General features: G+C 44.7%; 1 protein-coding gene across 2 annotated transcripts in view; it reads right to left on the bottom strand.

Annotated features, from left to right (window-relative positions):
- The window catches only part of METTL16 (methyltransferase 16, RNA N6-adenosine), a 135,429-nt gene that overhangs the window by 100,584 nt on the left and 13,215 nt on the right, over positions 1–21,630 (bottom strand). For both annotated transcript variants that reach the window (XM_069761283.1, XM_069761285.1), the window contains exon 3: positions 2,650–2,849. In XM_069761283.1, coding sequence (XP_069617384.1) covers positions 2,650–2,849 — 200 coding nt within the window. The remainder of the gene's footprint in view (positions 1–2,649; positions 2,850–21,630) is intronic.

Here is a 21,630-nt window from a genome sequence, read left to right as displayed (position 1 = left end):
TTCTCAGGGGGGACAGTGTTAAGTTCTATTTTCCTTTTTCCTCTCTGCCTTTTTGTTGTTGTTGAGGCTAGCGTCCTTGCCGGCCAGTGCACTAGCCAGGGAATAGTGAGGAGACAAACAGGGTTTAGGCATCAGACGCCGGTGGGAGGGGGTAGGACCCGCTTAGGGCCTTAGGGGAGTTTAGGGACAGGCACAGGTTGGAGTTCAGGAGGTGCCCCATCCCTTCTTCCCTACTGTTAGGGCCTTCCTCTCCCCGTTCCATCTGCTTGTTTGGAGCAAGTTGTTTAGTCCGCTGGACTTAACCCTATTGGTTCGTGAAATTCTTTATCAAAACTGCAGAAAGCAGACCAGTGACATCACTGGAGTCAAGCTCTCTGGCCCTACATTATGCTGCTCTCAGACTACAAAGAAGAAAAAAATTCTGACAGATTCCATTTAACATCCATTTCATTTATTGGTAAAAACAGCACGTTATCTTAGCCATCATATTATTTCTGCTCCTTTAGCTGACATAAACAGGGAAGAAGTAAAGGGCACCTGTAATTCAACTATTCCCACAGAAAAGGAATGAATAGACTGCACCTGAATGAAGCAACTATTAAAGGGGTTACCCTGTCTATCCTTCGCATAGGCCAATATCACATAGGTGCGGGTTCTGACATCCGCACCCCCATCTATTACTTTCAGTAAACAGTGTGCGGGGCTGAAACAGCAGCTTGGCTGCTATCCAATGGAGGTGAGCTGCAGTTCTTGACAATGGCCACAACATAGTGGCTGGCGCCGCACTGTCCAGCACCATTCAATGGTTATACCCAGCTGCTAAAATCAGTGTTGGACACCATCTTATCTGATACTGATGACCTATACTAGTACATAATATCACTGGGGTAGACAATCCCTTTAATTTTCAATTCTAGATTGCAACTTTGAATATACACACTGAGGTGCATTTACAAACTGGAAAAAAAAAAAAAAAGATCACATTTTCCAAAACGTTTTTTTTTGTTGGTTTTTTTTTGGGAGGAGGGGTGGGGTGGTTTTAAAGCAATGTCACAAAACAGCAGGTCTGGTAACAAGACAAGAAAATCTGACAACTATCAGTGCACATTAAAGCTTAATGTATAAAAACAATCCAAATATTTGCATGCGGGCATACTCTGATCCAGCAAACACATCGGTGCAGCTAAACATCGATCAGAAGAGTTCCAGCAACAACTGTCGACCCCACAAAAGCAACAGATCTGCAGTTTCCTCTCATGCAGCAGATGGTGAGCAAGAAGAAGCATCAGCAAGTGCAGACAGCACAGCAGGAAGGGACATGAATGAGAGATGCGGTACACAGGCCAAGTGAGCACAACAAGAACAGACGTTTCCTGAAATACTGGGAATTGGTGAGCAAACCCCAAATATTACTGCAACACTTGAAAATCCCCAAGCAATGCTGATCTAATAAAGAATGACCTATTGGTTAACAATTGAATCAAACCCATCACCTCTAAAAAATGCTATTTACCTGCAAATATAGTGTTAATCTGCAGGTAAACAGCGATTAAATAATTTATGGCAGGCTTACTGGAGCAGCGGATACAGGGAGAAAATTAAGTTTTATTCTCACTGCAGCCGCTGTGAGGCTTACAGTAAACACTATAAACCTTCACATTACCACTATACCTGCAGATAAACAGCTTTTTTTTCTGGAGGTGACCAGTATTTTAACCAGTTAATGATCACCGATACGAGTTAAAACTGACCTGCGACATAAGAGAATAGCATCCGCCGACAGGTGACAATCCAGAAATTATCAACTGTACACTATAACTGACAACTTTCTGCATCGACCATGGCTGTTTAACCTCTTAAATACTGCTGTACGGCACCCTGAGATCTTGATCGTGTGGTGCTGATGTTTTCGATGACAATTCATGACCAAATAACCTCAAAGTCTTCCAGATAACCTCAAAGTCTTCCAGCTACAGTGGCCAGTTCAGAAGCTAGAAACATTTAGGTGGTAAAAATATTCTTTTTTCATTCCTGTCACTTTGCATTAATTCCTGAAAAGAACCTGAAGGATTAATAAATTACCCGAAAGCAATTTTGGATACGTTGAGGAGCGTGGTTTTAAAAATGATATCACTTTTGGAGGATTCCAATATATAAGATCCCCACAGTCACATCAAAACTGAATTGGTCGCTTAAAAAAAAAAAAAAAAAGTTTTGTAAATTCCCTTGAAAAAAAATGAAGAATTACTGGTACATTTTTAAACCTTTTTAAATGTTAACACAATAAAACATTTTACAAATGGTGCTGATGTAAAGCGGACAGGAGGGAAATGTTATTTACTATTGTTTTTGTGTGGTATGACTATCTGGATTAAAGGGATAATCATTCAAAGTTTCAAAATTGCTATTTTTTTTTTTAATTTGTCAAACTGCTGATATTTTTTATAAATAAACACAAAACATATCAATCTGAGTTTACTATTATCATAAAGTATAATGTGTCAAGATAAAAGAATCTCCAAATCATTGGGCTAGATTCCAGAGTTATTGCTTAGATAAAGTGACAATGGTCAGATGTCAAAAATGTAGCCCGGTCATTAAGAGGTTAAACACAATGTTATCCCAGTTTGAATCTAAGCACTATGTTACCTATGTCAATCCCATGTCGGGCTGTTGTTTTGTCAGAACCATGGAAGTTGATCAGATCTTCCACCCAGTGAATATAGTTTAGCCTTAGTGGCACAGTGGGGATGAGCCTCTCTAAGGGTATGTCTATGGTCAAGCCAAAATCTTCCTTCAGCAGCGTACAGGTCAACGCACGGACAGCTTCAGGGTCTTTGAAGTTCAAGCTAGAAAAAGAAAAATAGACAGCATAAGTTAAAGAAAAAAGGTACTGTGGGCTGTAGCTGGAGGCTTAAAAAAAAGGGGTTAAAAGATACAATTAGGATTATAAAAGCAATTGTCAAATACACAGCTAGTTATCTAAGTTGCAGATTTCCACAGTGAATTTGGCCCCCTTGATGTACCGTATATACTCGAGTATAAGCCGACCCGAGTATAAGCCGACCCCCCTAATTTTGCCACAAAAAACTGGGAAAACTTATTGACTCGAGTATAAGCCTAGGGTGGAAATGCAGCATTTACCGGTGAATTTCAAAAATAAAAATAGATCATTATTTCCCCATTGCTGTGCCATATAGTGCTCTGCACCGTTCATATTTCCCCATAGGTGTGAACCATATAGTGCTCTGCACCGTTCATTGTGCCCCCTAGCTGTGCCATATACGGTGCTCTGCACCGTTCATTGTGCCCCATAGATGTGCCATATACGGTGCTCTGCACCGTTCACTGTGCCCCATAGCTGTGCCATATACGGTGCTCTGCACCGTTCACTGTGCCCCATAGCTGTGCTGTGCCATATACGGTGCTCTGCACCGTTCACTGTGCCCCATAGCTGTGCCATATACGGTGCTCTGCACCGTTCACTGTGCCCCATAGCTGTGCTGTGCCATATACGGTGCTCTGCACCGTTCACTGTGCCCCATACATAGCTGTGCTGTGCCATATACGGTGCTCTGCACCGTTCACTGTGCCCCATAGCTGTGCTGTGCCATATACGGTGCTCTGCACCGTTCACTGTGCCCCATAGCTGTGCCATATACGGTGCTCTGCACCGTTCACTGTGCCCCATAGCTGTGCTGTGCCATATACGGTGCTCTGCACCGTTCACTGTGCCCCATAGCTGTGCTGTGCCATATACGGTGCTCTGCACCGTTCACTGTGCCCCATAGCTGTGCTGTGCCATATACGGTGCTCTGCACCGTTCACTGTGCCCCATAGCTGTGCTGTGCCATATACGGTGCTCTGCACCGTTCACTGTGCCCCATAGCTGTGCTGTGCCATATACGGTGCTCTGCACCGTTCACTGTGCCCCATAGCTGTGCTGTGCCATATACGGTGCTCTGCACCGTTCACTGTGCCCCATAGATGTTCCACATAAATTTGTGCCGCCGCTGCCGCAATAAAGAAAAAAAACCACATACTCACCTCCCTTGATTGCAGCTCCCGGCGTCTCGTTCCGGCGCCTCCATCTTCCCGGCGTCTCTGCTCTGACTGATCAGGCAGAGGGCGCCGCGCACACTGTATGCGTCATCGCGCCCTCTGCCTGAACAGTCAGAGAGCAGAGACGCCGGGAAGATGGAGGCGCCGGCCGGGAAGATGGAGCGGCGCCCGGCGGCTGGAACGAGGACAGGTGAATATGCTATACTCACCTAGTCCTGGCGATCCTCGCGCTGTCCCCTCCTGTCTTCGGTGCCGCAGCTTCTTTCTCTATCAGCGGTCACCGGCACCGCTGATTAGAGAAATGAATAAGCGGCTCCGCCCCTATGGGAGGTGGAGCCGCTTATTCATTTCTGTAATGAGCGGTCCCACGTGACCGCTGAAGAGAGGAAGAAACTGCAGCGCCGAAGCCCGTGGGACGGCAGGGACAGCGCGAGGATCGCTGGGACTAGGTAAGTATGCCTCAGCGCCCTCACCCCCTCACCCGCCGACCCCACCGCTACCGTGACTCGAGTATAAGCCGAGGGGGGCACTTTCAGCCCAAAAATTTGGGCTGAAAATCTCGGCTTATACTCGAGTATATACGGTATTTGGGTAAATCCACAGCATGAAAAATTTTCTTCAGAATCTAAAGGAATTTGCATTGAAAGCCTTGGTGCAAAAATCCTGCGCGTGTGTACAAAGCCTAAAAAAAAATATAGGAGAGAGCATTATCAGTATGAGTTCGCTCCTTCCCATACATGTAACATTATAATTTGTCACATGTCAGGTACCGGTGTATAAAGCTAGCTATGGAGATGAGCCCGTACCACGCATTGTAGATGTCATGTGTGATACACAGTTGGCATCTGTCTGTCACGCAGTGCCTTGGGACTGCAGGTGCTAGTCAGGTCCCTAGAACTAGGGCTTCCCTATCTGTCCCTGTCCCTTGGATAACTCCTGAAGGTGGAGATGCCAGGGTCACAAGCCTTGCTATGCTTCTATTATCGACCCTTACTTACGTGTTCCCTTCCCCTATCCAGGGAGGTGAGAAGCCAAGTGTATAGGATAATACTAACCAGACAAACAAGGCAAGACGGACAGGGATAAATGAAAATAACAATCGTACAAAATACACACACCAAACAGAGTGGAACACAGGGGAGGTTTAGAAAGGTGAAACCAAATAGGAGGGGATGTGCATACAGACAAAATTCCAAGCAACAATGTCCTAAACTAACACAAAACCAACTCCAACCACAAACTACACCTCCAATTCCAAATCATGCAGTAAGAACTAACACTGGCAAACCCTAAATGCCAGAGAAGAGCATATATAGAAGAGTGGAAGGGCCAACACTGAACAGCTGAGATCATCAAGGCTGGAAAGCTCCAGGAGCTTCAACTGAACAGATTAACCCCTGCACTGCCAGCAAGGAAGAAACCTGAACTGTTAAATAAGATGGTGAGGAACCTCTAACCAGTGCAGGAGTTCGTGAAACCAGACACCACAATCTTCTGGCTCCTGTCTGTTGCGGTATCCCTGTGACACTGCCTGTCAAAGCAGCAAATGGAGATCCCTCTAATTGCTAATGTTTAGCTACACTCTTTAACCATTTAAATGCCACTGTGTCACCGACAGTAGCATTTAATCTGCATGACTACCAATGTGTGCAAGCACCAGATCTGTTCCCCTTCACTCCCCCTACTGTGATAATGGGGTGTTGATGGGTTGTCATGGCAGTAGGTCCCCATGGCTGCCATCTTAGGTCTATAAGGTTGGACGCTGCATACTTCTGCAGCGTACAAATGTTACAGCATAGAGGATGGGATTTCAAGAAATCGCATGTCCGCTATGCGTCCAGAGATGCTCACAGATCACCTGTGGAGAAGGATGTGCGGCGCGTCTTACCAGACCGCAGCATGTCACTTTCTCTTGTGAAGACGCAAGAGAAATGTCACCCATACAATGTACTGGACGTGGAGAATCCGCACGGTTCAGTGAACACATGCAGAATCACCTGCATTCAATAGACGGCAATGCTTTGGACGCAGCGGATCGTATGCACATACCTTGATACAGCTCCAACAATGAAAAATAAAAAAAAGTTACAAGTCTCAAAAAATGGCAACATAAAACTATTTTTTTAGAACTTAAAGTAATTGAAAAACAACAAAAAATACGCTGAGCAAATTTGGCATCATCATAACCTAATTGACCTGAAAAATTTGAAAATCATGTTAGTCATTTTACAGCATAATGAACACTGGAAAAATGTAACCCAAAAAAACCATGGCAGGAATTGGGTTTTTTTCCCTTCACCATTTCACCACAAGGAATTTGCTTTTTATTTTTCAATCTATTGTATGGCATAATAAATGGCGTCACACCAAACTACAATTTTCCCCAACCCACTCTCTCCCCCTAAAAACTGCTATGTTGAATTAAATATACCGTATATAAAAAAAAAAAAGTTAGAACTCTTGGGAGAAGGGGAAAAGACAAAAGGGCAAAAAATGAAAAATCTAAAAGGGTAGATAAAAACTAGAGGCAATATTGAATATTGTGTGTCCCCCTGTAAAGCAGGTGATACATTAGTAATCTGCCACAGAGACAAAGGATAGGACAAGTTTAACGTCTGGAGGCCCCATACACATTAGATCGTCTGGGATGCAGCCTAATTATTGGGTTTGTATAATATTTATTAGCAGTTTATATGGACTGTATAATCTCAACAAGCCCTTTCTATAAGTCCTATTAGGGTATATGGACATTAGAGGGGTCGTCTGCCCAAGACACTTCTCTATGAGGCAAAGGAAAGTAACCATAACCACCAAAACGGAGAGAAAAAATACTCTACAGCAACTGCAGAGGACGTGACCAGTCAAATGCAAATTCCTCAGACAAATAATAATCATCTGTTACAAGACAAGTCATTTAAGGGAACTGATTTGTCTCCAACCTTACACAGAGCACTGCTTCTAGGGAATAATCACTCCAGTGGAGTCTGTACAGATTCATATAAAAGGGGGACCAGTCTTCAGATTTCACAATCCAAACCGCACACATTATTAAATAGGTATTTTAGACCTCATGAGACCTGTGTAATTACTTTGAAAATCGATGTCAGAATGAATATGTTACCCTTAACCCCTTCGCGCCACGCGCCGTACTAGTACTGCGCTGCCGGCACTGCATTTGTGCCAGCAGCAGTACTAGTACGGCGCACCAATCACCGCGGTCTCGCGCTGAGCGCTGCGGTGATCGGGTGCGGGTGTCAGCTGTATATAACAGCTGACACCCCGCAGCAATGCCCACGATCGGCGCTAACGCCGATCGCGGGCATTTAACCCCTCTGATGCCGCTGTCAGTAGTGACAGCGGCATAGAGGGGGATCGCGCAGGGACGGGGGCTCCCTGCGCTCTCCCACCGGAGCAACGCAATGAGATCGCGTTGCTCCGGTGACCCGGAAGGAGTCCCCGGATCCTAGATGGCCGCCGGACTTCTTCCGGGTCATGAAATGACCTGGCTAGCCGGCGCCTGCTGAGAGCAGGCGCTGGAAAGCCAGCTAAACTGCCTGTCAGATCGTTGATCTGACAGTGTGCTCCTTCCCTTCCAAGCTCTGCCATGCGCTCAAACAGTGGTTTATCCCCATATATGAAGTATCGGCGTACTCAGGACAAATTGCACAACAACTTTTGGGGTCCAATTTATCCTGTTACCCTTGGGAAAATAAAAAATTTGGGGCAAAAAGATCATTTTTTGTGAAAATTAATATAAAAATTTTTTTACGGCTCTACATTATAAACTTCTGTGAAGCACTTGGAGGTTCAAAGTGCTCACCACACATCTAGATTAGTTCCTTAGGGGGGTCTACTTTCCAAAATGGTGTCACTTGTGGGGGTTTCCACTGTTTAGGCACATCAGGGGCTCTCCAATCGTGACATGGGCTCCGATCTCAATTCCAGCAAATCTTGCATTGAAAAGTCAAATGGCGCTCCTTCCCTTCCGAGCTCTGCCATGTGCCCAAACAGTGGTTTACTCCCACATATGGGGTATTGGCGTACTCAGGACAAATTGTACGACTTTTGTGGTCCAATTTCTCCTGTTACCCTTGGTAAAATGAAACAAATTGGACCTGAAGTAAAAATTTTGTGAAAAAAAAGTTAAATGTTCAATTTTTTTAAACATTCAAAAAATTCCTGTGAAGCACCTGAAGGGTTAATAAACTTTTTGAATGTGGTTTTGAGTACCTTGAGGGGTGCAGTTTTTAGAATGGTGTCACTTTTGGGCATTTTCTGTCTGACCCCTCAAAGTCACTTCAAGTGTGAGGTGGTCCGTAAAAAAATGGTTTTGCAAATTTTGTTGCAAAAATGAGAAATCGCTGGTCAACTTTTAACCCTTATAACGTCCTAACAAAAAAAATTATGTTTCAAAAATTGTGTTGATGTAAAGCAGACATGTGGGAAATGTTGTTTATTAACTATATTATGTGATATAACTCTCTAATTTAAGGGCATAAAAACTAAGAGTTTGAAAATTGCTAAATTTTCATAATTTCCGACAAATTTTTGTTTTTTTCACAAATAAATGCAAGTCATATCGAAGAAGTTTTACCACTATCATGAAGTACAATATGTCACGAGAAAACAGTGTCAGAATCACCAGGATCCGTTGAAGCGTTTACGAGTTATGACCTCAAAGTGACAGTGGTCAGAATTGTAAAAATTGGCCCTGTCACTTAGGTGAAAACAGGCTTTGGGGTGAAGGGGTTAAAGGGACTCTGTCAGCAAAGAATTACTGTTCAAATCAAGTAAAGGTGCTCAACAAGTACAGTTGTGGCCAAAAGTATTGACACCCCTGCAATTCTGTCAGATAATACTCAGTTTCTTCCTGAAAATGATTGCAAACACAAATTCTTTGGTATTATTATCTTCATTTAATTTGTCTTAAATGAAAAACACAAAAAGAATTGTCCTAAAGCCAAATTGGATATAATTCCACACCAAACATAAAAAAGGGGGTGGACAAAAGTATTGGCACTGTTGGAAAAATCATGTGATGCTTCTCTAATTTGTGTAATTAACAGCACCTGTAACTTACCTGTGGCACCTAACAGGTGTTGGCAATAACTAAATCACACTTGCAGCCAGTTGACATGGATTAAAGTTGACTCAATCTCTGTACTGTGTCCTTGTGTGTACCACATTGAGCATGGAGGAAAGAAGACCAAAGAAGTGTCTGAGGACTTGAGAAACCAAATTGTGAGGAAGCATGAGCAATCTCAAGGCTACAAGTCCATCTCCAAAGACCTGAATGTTCCTGTGTCTACCGTGCGCAGTGTCATCAAGAAGTTTAAAGCCCATGGCACTGTGGCTATCCTCCCTAGATGTGGACGGAAAAGAAAAATTGACAAGATATTTCAACGCAAGATTGTGCGGATATTGGATAAAGAACCTTGACTAACATTCAAACAAGTTCAAGCTGCCCTGCAGGCCAAGGGTACAACAGTGTCAACCCGTACTATCCGTCAGCGTATGAATGAAAAGGGACTGTATGGTAGGAGACCCAGGAAGACCCCACTTCTTACCCCAAGACATAAAAAAGCCAGGCTGGAGTTTGCCAAAACTTACCTGAAAAAGCCTAAAACGTTTTGGAAGAATGTTCTCTGGTCAGATGAGACAAAAGTAGAGCTTTTTGGGCAAAGGCATCAACATAGAGTTTACAGGAGAAAAAAAGAGGCATTCAAAAAAAAGAACACTGTCCCTACAGTCAAACATGGCGGAGGTTCCCTGATGTTTTGGGGTTGCTTTGCTGCCTCTGGCACTGGACTGCTTGACCGTGTGCATGGCATTATGAAGTCTGAAGACTACCAACAAATTTTGCAGCATAATGTAGGGCCCAGTGTGAGAAAGCCGGGTCTCCCTCAGAGGTCATGGGTCTTCCAGCAAGACAATGACCCAAAACACACTTCAAAAAGCACTAGAAAATGGTTTGAGATAAAGCACTGGAGACTTCTAAGGTGGCCAGCAATGAGTCCAGACCTGAATCCCATAGAACACCAGTGGAGAGATCTAAAAATGGCAGTTTGGAGAAGGCACCCTTCAAATATCAGGGACCTGGAGCAGTTTGCCAAAGAAGAATGGTCTAAAATTCCAGAAGAGCATTGTAAGAAACTCACTGATGGTTACCGGAAGCGGTTGGTCGCAGTTATTTTGGCTAAAGGTTGTGCAACCAAGTTTTAGGCTGAGGGTGCCAATACTTTTGTCTGGCCCATTTTTGGAGTTTTGTGTGAAATGATCAATGTTTTGCTTTTTGCTTCATTCTCTTTTGTGTTTTTTCATTTAAGACAAATTAAATGAAGATAATACCAAAGAATTTGTGACTGCAATCATTTTCAGGAAGAAACTGAGTATTATCTGACAGAGTTGCAGGGGTGTCAATACTTTTGGCCACAACTGTAGGTGGGAAAGAGCACTTAAATGTTCGGCCACGCCAAGGGTGCAGCGAGCGAATTTACTTGGTCTGAAAAGTCATTCTGTGCCGACATAGTCCCTTTAACCCCTTTTTGCCAATGGACGTACTATTCCGTCCATGTGGGGTGGGCCCTACTTCCCAAGGACGGAATAGTTCGTCCAGCACGATCGGCCGCGCTCACTGCCTATCGCAGCTGACATCTGGCACTATGTGCCAGGTGCGGTCACGGACCACCCCCGGCACACCTGTGCCGGTGGTACAGGGAAGCATCGCGCAGGGAGGGGGCTCCCTGCGGGCTTCCCTGAAACCCCCGCAGCAACGCAATGTGATCGCTTTGCTGCGAGGGTCTGCTCACCTCCCTCCCTGCTCCAGGCCCGGATCCAAGATGGCCGCGGCATCCGGGTCCTGCAGGGAGGGAGGTGGCTTCACAGAGCCTGCTCAGAGCAGGCACTGTGAAGCCTGCAGTGGTGCAGGTCAGATCGGTGATCTGACAGAGTGCTGTGCACACTGTCAGATCACCGATCTGTGATGTCCCCCCCGGTACAAAGTAAAAAAATGTTTTAAAAAATTTCCACACGTGTAAAAAAAAATTAAAAAAAAAAATCCTAAATAATGAAAAAAAAAAAACATATATTATTCCCATAAATTCATTTCTTTATCTAAATAAAAAAAACAAACAATAAAAGTACACATATTTAGTATCGCCGCATCCGTAACGACCCCACCTATAAAACTATATCACTAGTTAACCCCTTCAGTAAACACCGTAAGAAAAATAAAAAACGAGGCAAAAAACAACGCTTTATTATCATACCACTGAACAAAAAGTGGAATAACGTGCGATCAAAAAGACAGATATAAATAACCATGGTACCGCTGAAAGCGTCATCCTGTCCCGCAAGAAACGAGCCGCCATACAGCATCATCAGCAAAAATATCGTAGTTACTTACCGATAACGGTATTTCTCTGATCCCATGACGGCACTAACGAGAGAGAGGGATCCGCCCTCAGGGACAGGAAACCCACAGGTTAAAAAGGCGGGACCTCTCCTCCACCTCAGTTGGTTTACAGAGCCTTGCAGGGAATTTCTGCTGTAACTTAATTGGTTACTTTTACACAACAAATCATAACTATATAACTTATATAAGCTCATATATATATATATTTTTTTTTTTTTTGCACACCTCGTGACTTAAATTATTAGTAGTGTGGACACCCATAAGTGAAGGGAGGGAATATACAGGTGCCGTCATGGGATCAGAGAAATACCGTTATCGGTAAGTAACTACGATATTCTCTTACCCCATGACGGCACTAACGAGAGAATTTCAAAGAATGAAAGTTTTAGGGTGGGACTACTGCCTCAAGAACTCTCCTACCAAAAGTTAAGTCTGAGGGAGAAGATAGATTAAGCTGATAGTGCTTGAAGAATGTAGAGGGAGAAGACCAAGTGGCTGCTCTACATATTTGATCTATTGATGCTCCACCATGTTCAGCCCAAGAGGTTGCCACCGACCTGGTTGAATGGGCCTTAATTGTGTCCGGAGCTTGTTCTCCGGAAGAGGTATATGACATCTTGATGGCATCTCTTACCCACCTTGCCAACGTGGCTTTCGATGCCTTGTGACCCTTATTTGGTCCCTGAAAGCAGACAAACAGAGCCCTCCCTTTCCTACACTCCCTTGTGGCTGACAGATAGTGTGTTAGACATCTCTTTACGTCTAGTGTGTGTAGAGCCTCCTCTTTTTTGTTTTTTGGATTGGGGGCAAAAAGATGGTAACGCTATCTCTTGAGATCTGTGGAATTTTGACGCCACTTTGGGAAGGTAAGAAGGGTCAGTTTTAAGGATTACTCTGTCATCTAATATTTGGGTTAGAGGTGGGTAAGCTGATAAGGCCTGCAGATCACTAATCCTGCGAGCTGAGGTTAGGGCCACCAATAAACAGGTTTTCCAAGATATTATTTTCAGTGAAGCCTGAGATAAAGGTTCGAACGGTGCCTTAGTTAGTGCTGAAAGGACTAAGTTCAGATCCCAGGGAGGAGCAGTGAGATGTATAACTGGTCTGGACCTAGTAGATGCTCTAACAAATCTTTTTACCCAGTGATTCCCCGCCAAATCCTGGTTGTAAAGGGCACCCAATGCTGCAATCTGAACTTTCAGAGTGTTTGTTGCTAGGCCTTTCTCTAATCCTTTTTGAAGAAATTCTAAAATTTCCTGAATTGGCATCTGATTTGATAGGATAACCCCTGACGTGGAGAGGAACTTTTTCCAGACTTTGCCATAGGCTCTGGTAGTTATAGGTTTTCTACTGGCCAGCAGGGTAGAAATTAAATTTGAAGAAAATCCCTTTTTTGTTAACAGTTCCCTTTCAAAAGCCAGGCCGTCATGTGCAAACTTTTTATTTGTGGGTGATTCACTGGCCCTTGATGCAGAAGGTCTGGGATATCTGGGAGTACCCATGGATCCGCTATGGACATTAGGCGTAGCCATGGGAACCATACTCTTTTCGGCCAGAACGGAGCTATCAGTATCACTTTGGCTCTGTCTTCCCTGATTTTCTTCAAGACTAAGGGAATTAGAGCTATCGGAGGAAACACATAAGCTAGATGGAATTTCCATGGAATTAACAACGCGTCTATAGCCACTGGACTCCCCCGAGGATCTATCGAGCAGAAGGCCTCCGTTTTCCGATTTTGATTGTTTGCAAATAGATCTATATCCGGGGCCCCCCAAAGATCCACTATGCGTTTGAATATTTTTGTATTTAACTCACATTCCCCCTGTTTTAATTGGGTCCTGCTTAGAAAATCTGCAGTTTGATTTTCTGACCCTTTTATATGAAGGGCTGTCAGGGAGGACAAGTTGGCTTCTGCTTGCGACATGATGAAATTTGTCACTTTCATTAGGGATTGAGACCTCGTCCCTCCCTGATGATTTAAATATGCTACTACCACCCTGTTGTCCGTCAGTACTCTCACGTGGTGGGAACGGAGAGATGCTAAAAAATGATTGATGGCGTACTGAACTGCTAAAAGCTCTTTCATGTTCGAAGTAAGGTCTTTTTCTTCCCCTGACCAAGGACCTTGGGCAATTTGCCTGTTTAGGTGGGCCCCCCACCCCCAAGGACTTGCGTCTGTGGTCAGGATTATCGAGACCGGCCATACCCATGGAACCCCTCTCCTGAGGTTGGATGGATTTGTCCACCAGCTTAAGGAAGTTTTTGTCCGAGAGGATATTTTTAATTGCGTCTCTAAATTTCCTCCTGCGTGGGATACTGCTTCTAGTATTTCCCACTGGAGATCCCTCGAGTGGCTCTGAGACCACTGGACCGCTGGGATACAAGATGTCATTGATCCCAGTATGGACATGGCTTTCCTTAGAGTGATCAGAGGAGAAAAACTTAACTGATTCACTAGATGTATCATATTGGATACTTTCTCTTCTGGTAGACGACACTCTTGCTTTGTCGAGTCTATTACTATCCCTAAGTACAGCTGCACTTGAGACGGGATAAGCCTGGACTTTTCCAGGTTCAGAAACCATCCTAGATTTGATAGGGCTACCATCACTCTGTCTAGTTGCTGGCTGCAATGAAGAGAGGAACTGCCCATCACTAGTAGGTCGTCCAGATAAGGCACAATCAATATGTTTTGTTCCCTTATATGGGCCATTACTTCCGCCATTAATTTTGTAAATACCCTTGGGGCAATGGCTAGACCAAACGGAAGAGCTCTGTATTGGTAATGTTTTAATCTCCCTTGTATCATCACTGCCACTCTGAGGTACTTTCGGAACTCCGGATGTATTGGCACGTGATAATACGCGTCTTTTAGGTCTATTACAGTCATGAAACAAGACGGGATAAGGGATCTGACACATGATTTTATTGTTTCCATTTTGAATTTCTCTATCACCAGGTATTTGTTTAGTAGTTTCAAATTTATTATCACCCTGAAAGTCCCGTCCGGCTTCGTTCGAAGAAAAAGTGGAGAATAAAATCCCCTCGTCTCTTCCTGTGGTGGAACTTCCTGTAAGACTTTCTTTTCCAGAAGACTGAGAACTTCCCTCTGGATACTCAGTTGCTCGATCTCCGACTTTCTTTGTGGTGTAACCACAAACTGACTGTGTGGCATTGTGTGAAAGGCTGGTTTTAGGCCCGTCTTTATGATGTTTAAAGTCCAGGCACTTCCAGAAATTTTTCCCCAGGTTTGAAGAAAGTGAGTCAGTCTCCCTCCTACCTGGGGCGCACCCTCATTGTGGCTGTTTTTTATTCTCCGGTTTGTTAAACATAAACCCTCCTTTTTTGAATTTTCTGTCTTCCCACCCCTCCTTTTGGTTTTTTGGGGGGCGTCTTTGTGTGAACCTTCTCCCTCGAAAGGGCCGCCTGTAAGACTGATTTGGGAATCCTGGAAAGGCATTCTTTTTATCCACCGCTTTTTCGAGGACATCGTCTAGGGTGGGACCGAACAAATATTCCCCTTCACACGGTATGGAACACAGCTTGGCTTTAGTTTGCAGATCCCCCGGCCAGCACTTCAGCCATAATGCTCTCCTAGCCGCATTTGAGAAAGAAGCTGATCTTGCCGTCAGCCTAACTGAGTCTATTGAGGCATCTGCTAGATACGCAGCGGCACCTCTCATTGCTGACACTGAGTCCAGTATAGATTCTCTCGGGGTTTTATTTTTTAATTGAGTCTCTAAATGATCTAGCCAGACCATCAGAGCTCTCGCTGTACAAGTAGCAGCTATACCGGGTTTTAGCCCCCCGCTGGCGGCCTCCCAGGACCCCTTTAGAAAGACATCGGCCTTTTTATCCATAAGATCCTTGAGGGTTCCCATGTCCTCAAAAGGCAGAGCGAATTTTTTGGAGGCTTTCGCAATGGCGACGTCTAATTTTGGCGCCTTTCCCCATGATGCGCAGGCTGGGTCGTCAAATGGGTATTTTCTTTTGGGTGTCAACAGTACTTTTTTGTCTGGTCTTTTCCACTCCTTTTTTATTAGGGTTTGTATTTTTTCGTTTAATGGGAATGCTCTGTACTTCTTTTGTTCCAGGCCACTAAACATTAGATCTTGTACGGATTTTTTGGAACGAGTGTCCGCCAGGCCCATTGTCGCCCTAACCATTTTTACCAGTGCATCCGTTTCATCTATTGGGAAACAGTTGCGGCCGCTTTCTGAAGATGCGGAGGAGGATGCTGAAGCTGTAGAGCTATCTGAATCCTCACTCGTGCTATCTCCCTCGCTGGAGCTGTAATCTGGAGTTTTTTCTTTACGTTTTCTTTTACGGTTTTTTACGCTTTTTAGTGCGTCTGCCACCTGGGTTTTAATTAAGTCTTTTAATTCAGATGTGAAACTCGGCGTCTCCTCATTAATGGTGTTCCTAATACATGACGCACAGAGTTTTTTAACCCACGAATCTGGCAAATCTGCTGAACAAAGTGGGCACACTTTATGTTTACTTTTCCCTTGGCATTTCTTTCCCTAGGAAACAATAAACCCCTATTAGAATATATACTTCCACGGAGGTCACTTACCCTCCTAATGTGAGGAAGATACCGGTTGTGGCTTTGAGGATGCCTCCTCCACTTGAACCACCGTCTCCCTCCTGGATCCACCAGAGCCTCTGCTGCGCTGGGATCCTGAGCTGCTGCGCTGCGTAGGTTTCCGTGACGAATGGCGCTCCTTCGGATTCTTTGTCACAGGGGCCTGTGAAATTTCTTCCACCGACTGCTCTATTCCACTCATGGTGGTAATTACTGAGCAGCGGTATGCCCCTTTTTTCCCGGTTTTATGCTGACAGAGCGGCGCCAGGTAACTTCCGGTTTACCCAGAGGTACCTTGCGCCGACCCCGGAAGTGACCCCCGCGCCTGCGCAGTAAGTTGCCGGACCTCGCGCGCGGCCTCACTACTTGCCGGCTCACAGGAGGGACGGAGCTTCTGCAGCCGCCGCTGCACCCTGCGTCCTGCCGCTTGTCGGTGACCGGCGTCACCACCCCCTGTGCGCCTCATGGACCGGCGGAGGAAAACCTCCAGGTAGCCGCCGCTACCTATTACCGACCACTCCATTGAAAAGAGAAGAGGCAGGCTCGGTAACCTCTTCACTGCCTCCCCTCCGCGCATATCCACGAGGCCCGCCGACCCCGGAACGCGCCTTCAGGGAGGAATCCACCTGAGACCGTGGCAGGGCCCCCCGCTGCCTGAACTCGGCCCGATGGTCCCTGGACTCCTGAATGGTGAGCTGTGGGATCCCCGTCGGGGACAGGAAACCGAACTGAGGTGGAGGAGAGGTCCCGCCTTTTTAACCTGTGGGTTTCCTGTCCCTGAAGCGATGTAAAAATAATTATTTTTTCTATAAAATAGTTTTTATCGTATAAAAACGCCAAAACATAAAAAAATGATATAAATGAGGTATCGCTGTAATCGTACTGACCCGAAGAATAAAACTGCTTTATCAATTTTACCAAACGCGGAACGGTATAAACGCCTCCCCCAAAAGAAATTCATGAATAGCTGGTTTTTGGTCATTCTGTCTCACAAAAATCGGAATAAAAAGCGATCAAAAAATGTCACGTGCCCGAAAATGTTACCAATAAAAGCTTCAACTCGTCCCGCAAAAAACAAGACCTCACATGACTCTGTGGACCAAAATATGGAAAAATTATAGCTCTCAAAATGTGGTAACGCAAATAATATTTTTTGCAATAAAAAGCGTCTTTTAGTGTATTACGGCTGCCAATCATAAAAATCCGCTAAAAAACGCTATAAAAGTAAATCAAACCCCCCCTTTATCACCCCCTTAGTTAGGGAAAAATTAAAAAATGTGAAAAATGTATTTATTTCCATTCTCCCATTAGGTTTAGGGCTAGGGTTAGGGCTAGGGTTGGGGCTAGGGTTGGGGCTAGGGTTGGGGCTACAGTTAGGGTTGGGGCTAAAGTTAGGGTTTGGATTACATTTACGGTTGGGAATAGGGTTGGGATTAGGGTTAGGGGTGTGTCTGGGTTAGAGGTGTGGTTAGGGTTACCGTTGGGATTAGGGTTAGGGGTGTGTTTGGATTAGGGTTTCAGTTATCATTGGGGGGTTTCCACTGTTTAGGCACATCAGGGGCTCTCCAAACGCGACATGGCGTCCGATCTCAATTCCAGCCAATTCTGCGTTGAAAAAGTAAAACAGTGCTCCTTCCCTTCCGAGCTCTCCCGTGTGCCCAAACAGGGGTTTACCCCATCATATGGGTATCAGCGTACTCAGGACAAATTGGACAACAACTTTTGGGGTCCAATTTCTCCTGTTACCCTTGGGAAAATACAAAACTGGGGGCTAAAAAATAATTTTTGTGGGAAAAAAAAGGATTTTTTATTTTCACGGCTCTGCGATATAAACCGCCAAATTTCCGTTTTTTTTTCACAAATAAACGCAGGTAATATCAAATACATTTTACCACTATCATGAAGTACAATATGTCTTGAGAAAACAATGTCAGAATCACCGGGATCCGTTGAAGCGTTCTAGAGTTATAACCTCAAAGGGACAGTAGTCAGAATTGTAAAAATTGGCCCGGTCCATAACGTGCAAACCACCCTTGGGGGTAAAGGGGTTAAACTGTGATGCTGATGAACTATCCTTATAATAGGTCATCAATATCAGATCCATGTAGAGGAGCTGCAGAGACACCATCACGTGTTTCTCAACGCAGGCAGTGAATAGCCAGGTCTTTCCCCGGGAAGGAAAAACCACGGGAAGGGCAGCATCCAATAAAGGAAAACATCCAATAAAGGAAAACCACCTATGCCAAGCATGATATCCATCCACAGACAGCTGTTTCGGGGTTTTTGCCCCTCATCAGTGTGGAGTAGGAACTGGCTATCAGGAGCAGTGCCTAGTAGAAAATGATAATTACTTACGGGTAATTTGATTTTCCAGAACCATGACAGCGCCGCACGTGAGAGATGGCATCCGCCCCCAGGAACAGGAAACCTGTAGCAGAGATATAAGAATGGGGCGGCCCCTCTCTCCTCAGTTTGTTTCCAGAGTATGGAAGATGACCGCTTTGTTAGTACACAGTTATGTATCATATTTACATTTGTATAATCTTTTGTTAGCTTCTGTCTACACATATATTTTGCATATATACATTTACTTATATACAATAAGTTTTTCTTTTTTTTTTTTTTTTTTTGTGAATCACACAACCATCACCAAGATAGGGCGGGAATTAATGCGGCGCTGTCATGGTTCTGGAAAATCAAATTACCCGTAAGTAATTATCATTTTTCCCTTCACCATGACAGCGCCGCACGTGAGAGGAAGAAATAGAAGATTCCTAGGGTGGGACGACAGCAGACAACACCTTTCTCCCAAAAGACAAGTCTGATTGACCTAAGTCTAACCTATAATGTCGGAAGAAGGTAGAGGGTGATGACCATACTGCCGCTTTACAAATCTGTTCTATCGAGGCGTTTGCCCTTTCCGCCCAGGAAGTGGCTATAGCACGCGTGGAGTGAGCCGTAACACCCTGTGGGGGAACTTGACCAGAAAAAGAATACGAAAGTGAAATAGCCGTACGCAACCACCGTGCAATAGTTGCCTTTGAGGCCTTTTTTCCCCTGTTTGTCCCCTGAAAGGTGACAAAAAGGGCCGATGACTGACGCCAAGATTTTGTGGCCTCTAAGTATTGAAGGAGGCAGTGTCTGACATCGAGACAATGGAAGGTTGATTCCCCCTGGGATTTTGGTTGGGAACAAAAAGAGGGCAGAATAATTTCCTGGTCTCTATGAAATTTAGAATTGACCTTCGGAAGAAAGGCAGGGTCGGCTTTAATAACTACTTTGTCATCATGGAAAGTAGTGTAAGGAGGGTTCACCGACATAGCTTGTAACTCACAAGTACGGCGGGCAGACGTTATGGCAACTAGGAGAACCGTTTTTAGAGTCAAGGATTTTATTGATATAGAATCAAGAGGTTCAAAGGGGGAAACGGTTAGGGCCTTTAAAACTAAATTTAAATCCCAGGGAGCTACCTTAGGTATTAATTTTGAGGGTCTGGAAGTAAAGGAGGCTCGAATGAACCTATAGACCCAAGGGTGGTCAGCCAGTTTATGATCAAATAGTGCACCAAGGGCAGAGACTTGCACCTTTAAGGTGCTAGTAGACAGACCTTTTTCCAACCCTTTTTGGAGAAATTCAAGGATTTCCTTTACCGGGACCTGTTGACCAGAGTTCGACAACTGTCGCCCCGAGAAATCTAGGAATTTTTGCCAGATTTTCTGTATTTGTCTGAGGTGACTTTTTTCCTGCTAGCGAGCAATGTGGTCACCAAAGGGCTTGAGAATCCTTTTGCTAACAGAAGTCCCCTTTCAAGTTCCAGGCGGTGAGATGCAACCTGTGAACTTGGGGATGTTGAACTGGCCCTTGGTACAGGAGATCCGGGGCATCCGGAAAGATCCACGGGTCCGAGATAGACATGCGCCTGAGCCACGTGAACCATGCTCTTTTCGGCCAAAAGGGAGCTATGAGGATTACTCGTGCTTTGTCTTCCCGAATTTTCCTGAGGACTGTCGGGATTAATGGTATTGGGGGGAATGCGTATGCTAGATGGAAGTTCCACCGATATAGGAACGCGTCTACCCCCTCCGGGTGTTCTCTTGGGTTCAGAGAATAGAACCTCTTCACCTTCCGATTTTGTTTTGTGGCGAACAGGTCTATGTCTGGAACGCCCCAGCTGGCACATATTTTCCCAAATACCCGCTGGTTCAGGGACCACTCCCCCTGATGTAACGTGTGACGGCTTAAGTAGTCGGCTACTTGATTCTCTGATCCTTTCAAGTATGTTCCGGTTAGTGAAAGAAGGTTGTTTTCGGCCCATATAAAAAGTTCTTTGGCTTCTGCCATAAGGGATGTTGATCTTGTGCCCCCTTGGCGGTTTATATAAGCTATCGTTGTGTTGTTGTCGGACAACACCACCACATGTCTTCCCAGAATCCTTTTTCCTATATGAAGAAGTGCTAGTCTTACCGCAGACAATTCTTTTAGATTGGAGGACGCTGTTGTCATTGGGCTCCCCCATTGACCCTGTAGGACCTGATCTCCTAAGTGTGCCCCCCAACCCCACGGACTCGCATCGGTAGTAATGACCACTGGATCTCGTACTGACCATGGCACTGCGTTGGTTAGATTTTCTGTTTTCAGCCACCACTCTAGTGAGTTTTGAACCTTTGGTGATAGAAGAATCTTCCGATTCAGATTGTATGGATTTCTTTCTTGTTCGGCTAGAATCTGCCATTGTAACTCTCGTGTGTGGCTTTGTGCCCATCGCGTTGCTGGAATTGTTGCCGTTAGGACTCCTAAGAGTGACATTGCATTCCTCAGAGAGATAGTCTGTTGTAGTTGGAATGACTGTACTCTCTGCTGAATAGATTGAACTTTCCTCTGTGGGAGGACACACTCCTGCTTGACTGAGTCTAACACGATTCCGAGGAATTCTTGAGTTTGAGTTGGGACAAGCCTTGATTTTTTCAGGTTTATCATCCATCCTAAACTGGTCAGTACCTCCAGTACTCTTGCGGCCGCCTTTTCGCAACTTTCTTTGTTTTTTGCCATTATCAAAAAATCGTCCAAATAGGGTACCAACATTATGTCGTCTTTCCTGACAAAAGATGCTACTTCGGAAATAACTTTTGTGAATATACGGGGCGCTATGGCTACCCCAAAAGGAAGACATTGATATTGTAGATGGACAGGGGTTTTTCCCAGATTTACCACTAATCTTAGATATTGTTGGTGTTGGACAGCGATTGGCACATGGTAGTAAGCATCTGTAAGATCGATCACCACCATGTAACAGTTTGGGTCGAGTACTTTTACTGCAGTCTTTAAAGTTTCCATCTTGAATTTGTCTATTTGAATGTAATGGTTTGGGGCTTTTAGGTTGAATATTACTCTCAGCGAGCCGTCTGGTTTTGGTGTTAGAAATAAAGTGCTGTAGAACCCTTTCCCTATCTCTTGATGGGGTACTTCTACTAACACTTCTTTTTGCATGAAGAGATAAATTTCTCTTTCTAATATGGCCTGATTTTTTCCCCCCACCTGGGTCATTTTTGCACGATTTGGTGGGAGGTTG

This window comes from Ranitomeya imitator, chromosome 3 (assembly GCF_032444005.1).
Source record: "Ranitomeya imitator isolate aRanImi1 chromosome 3, aRanImi1.pri, whole genome shotgun sequence".
NCBI lineage: Eukaryota > Metazoa > Chordata > Amphibia > Anura > Dendrobatidae > Ranitomeya > Ranitomeya imitator.
This window is presented reverse-complemented; position numbering and strand designations above follow the sequence as displayed.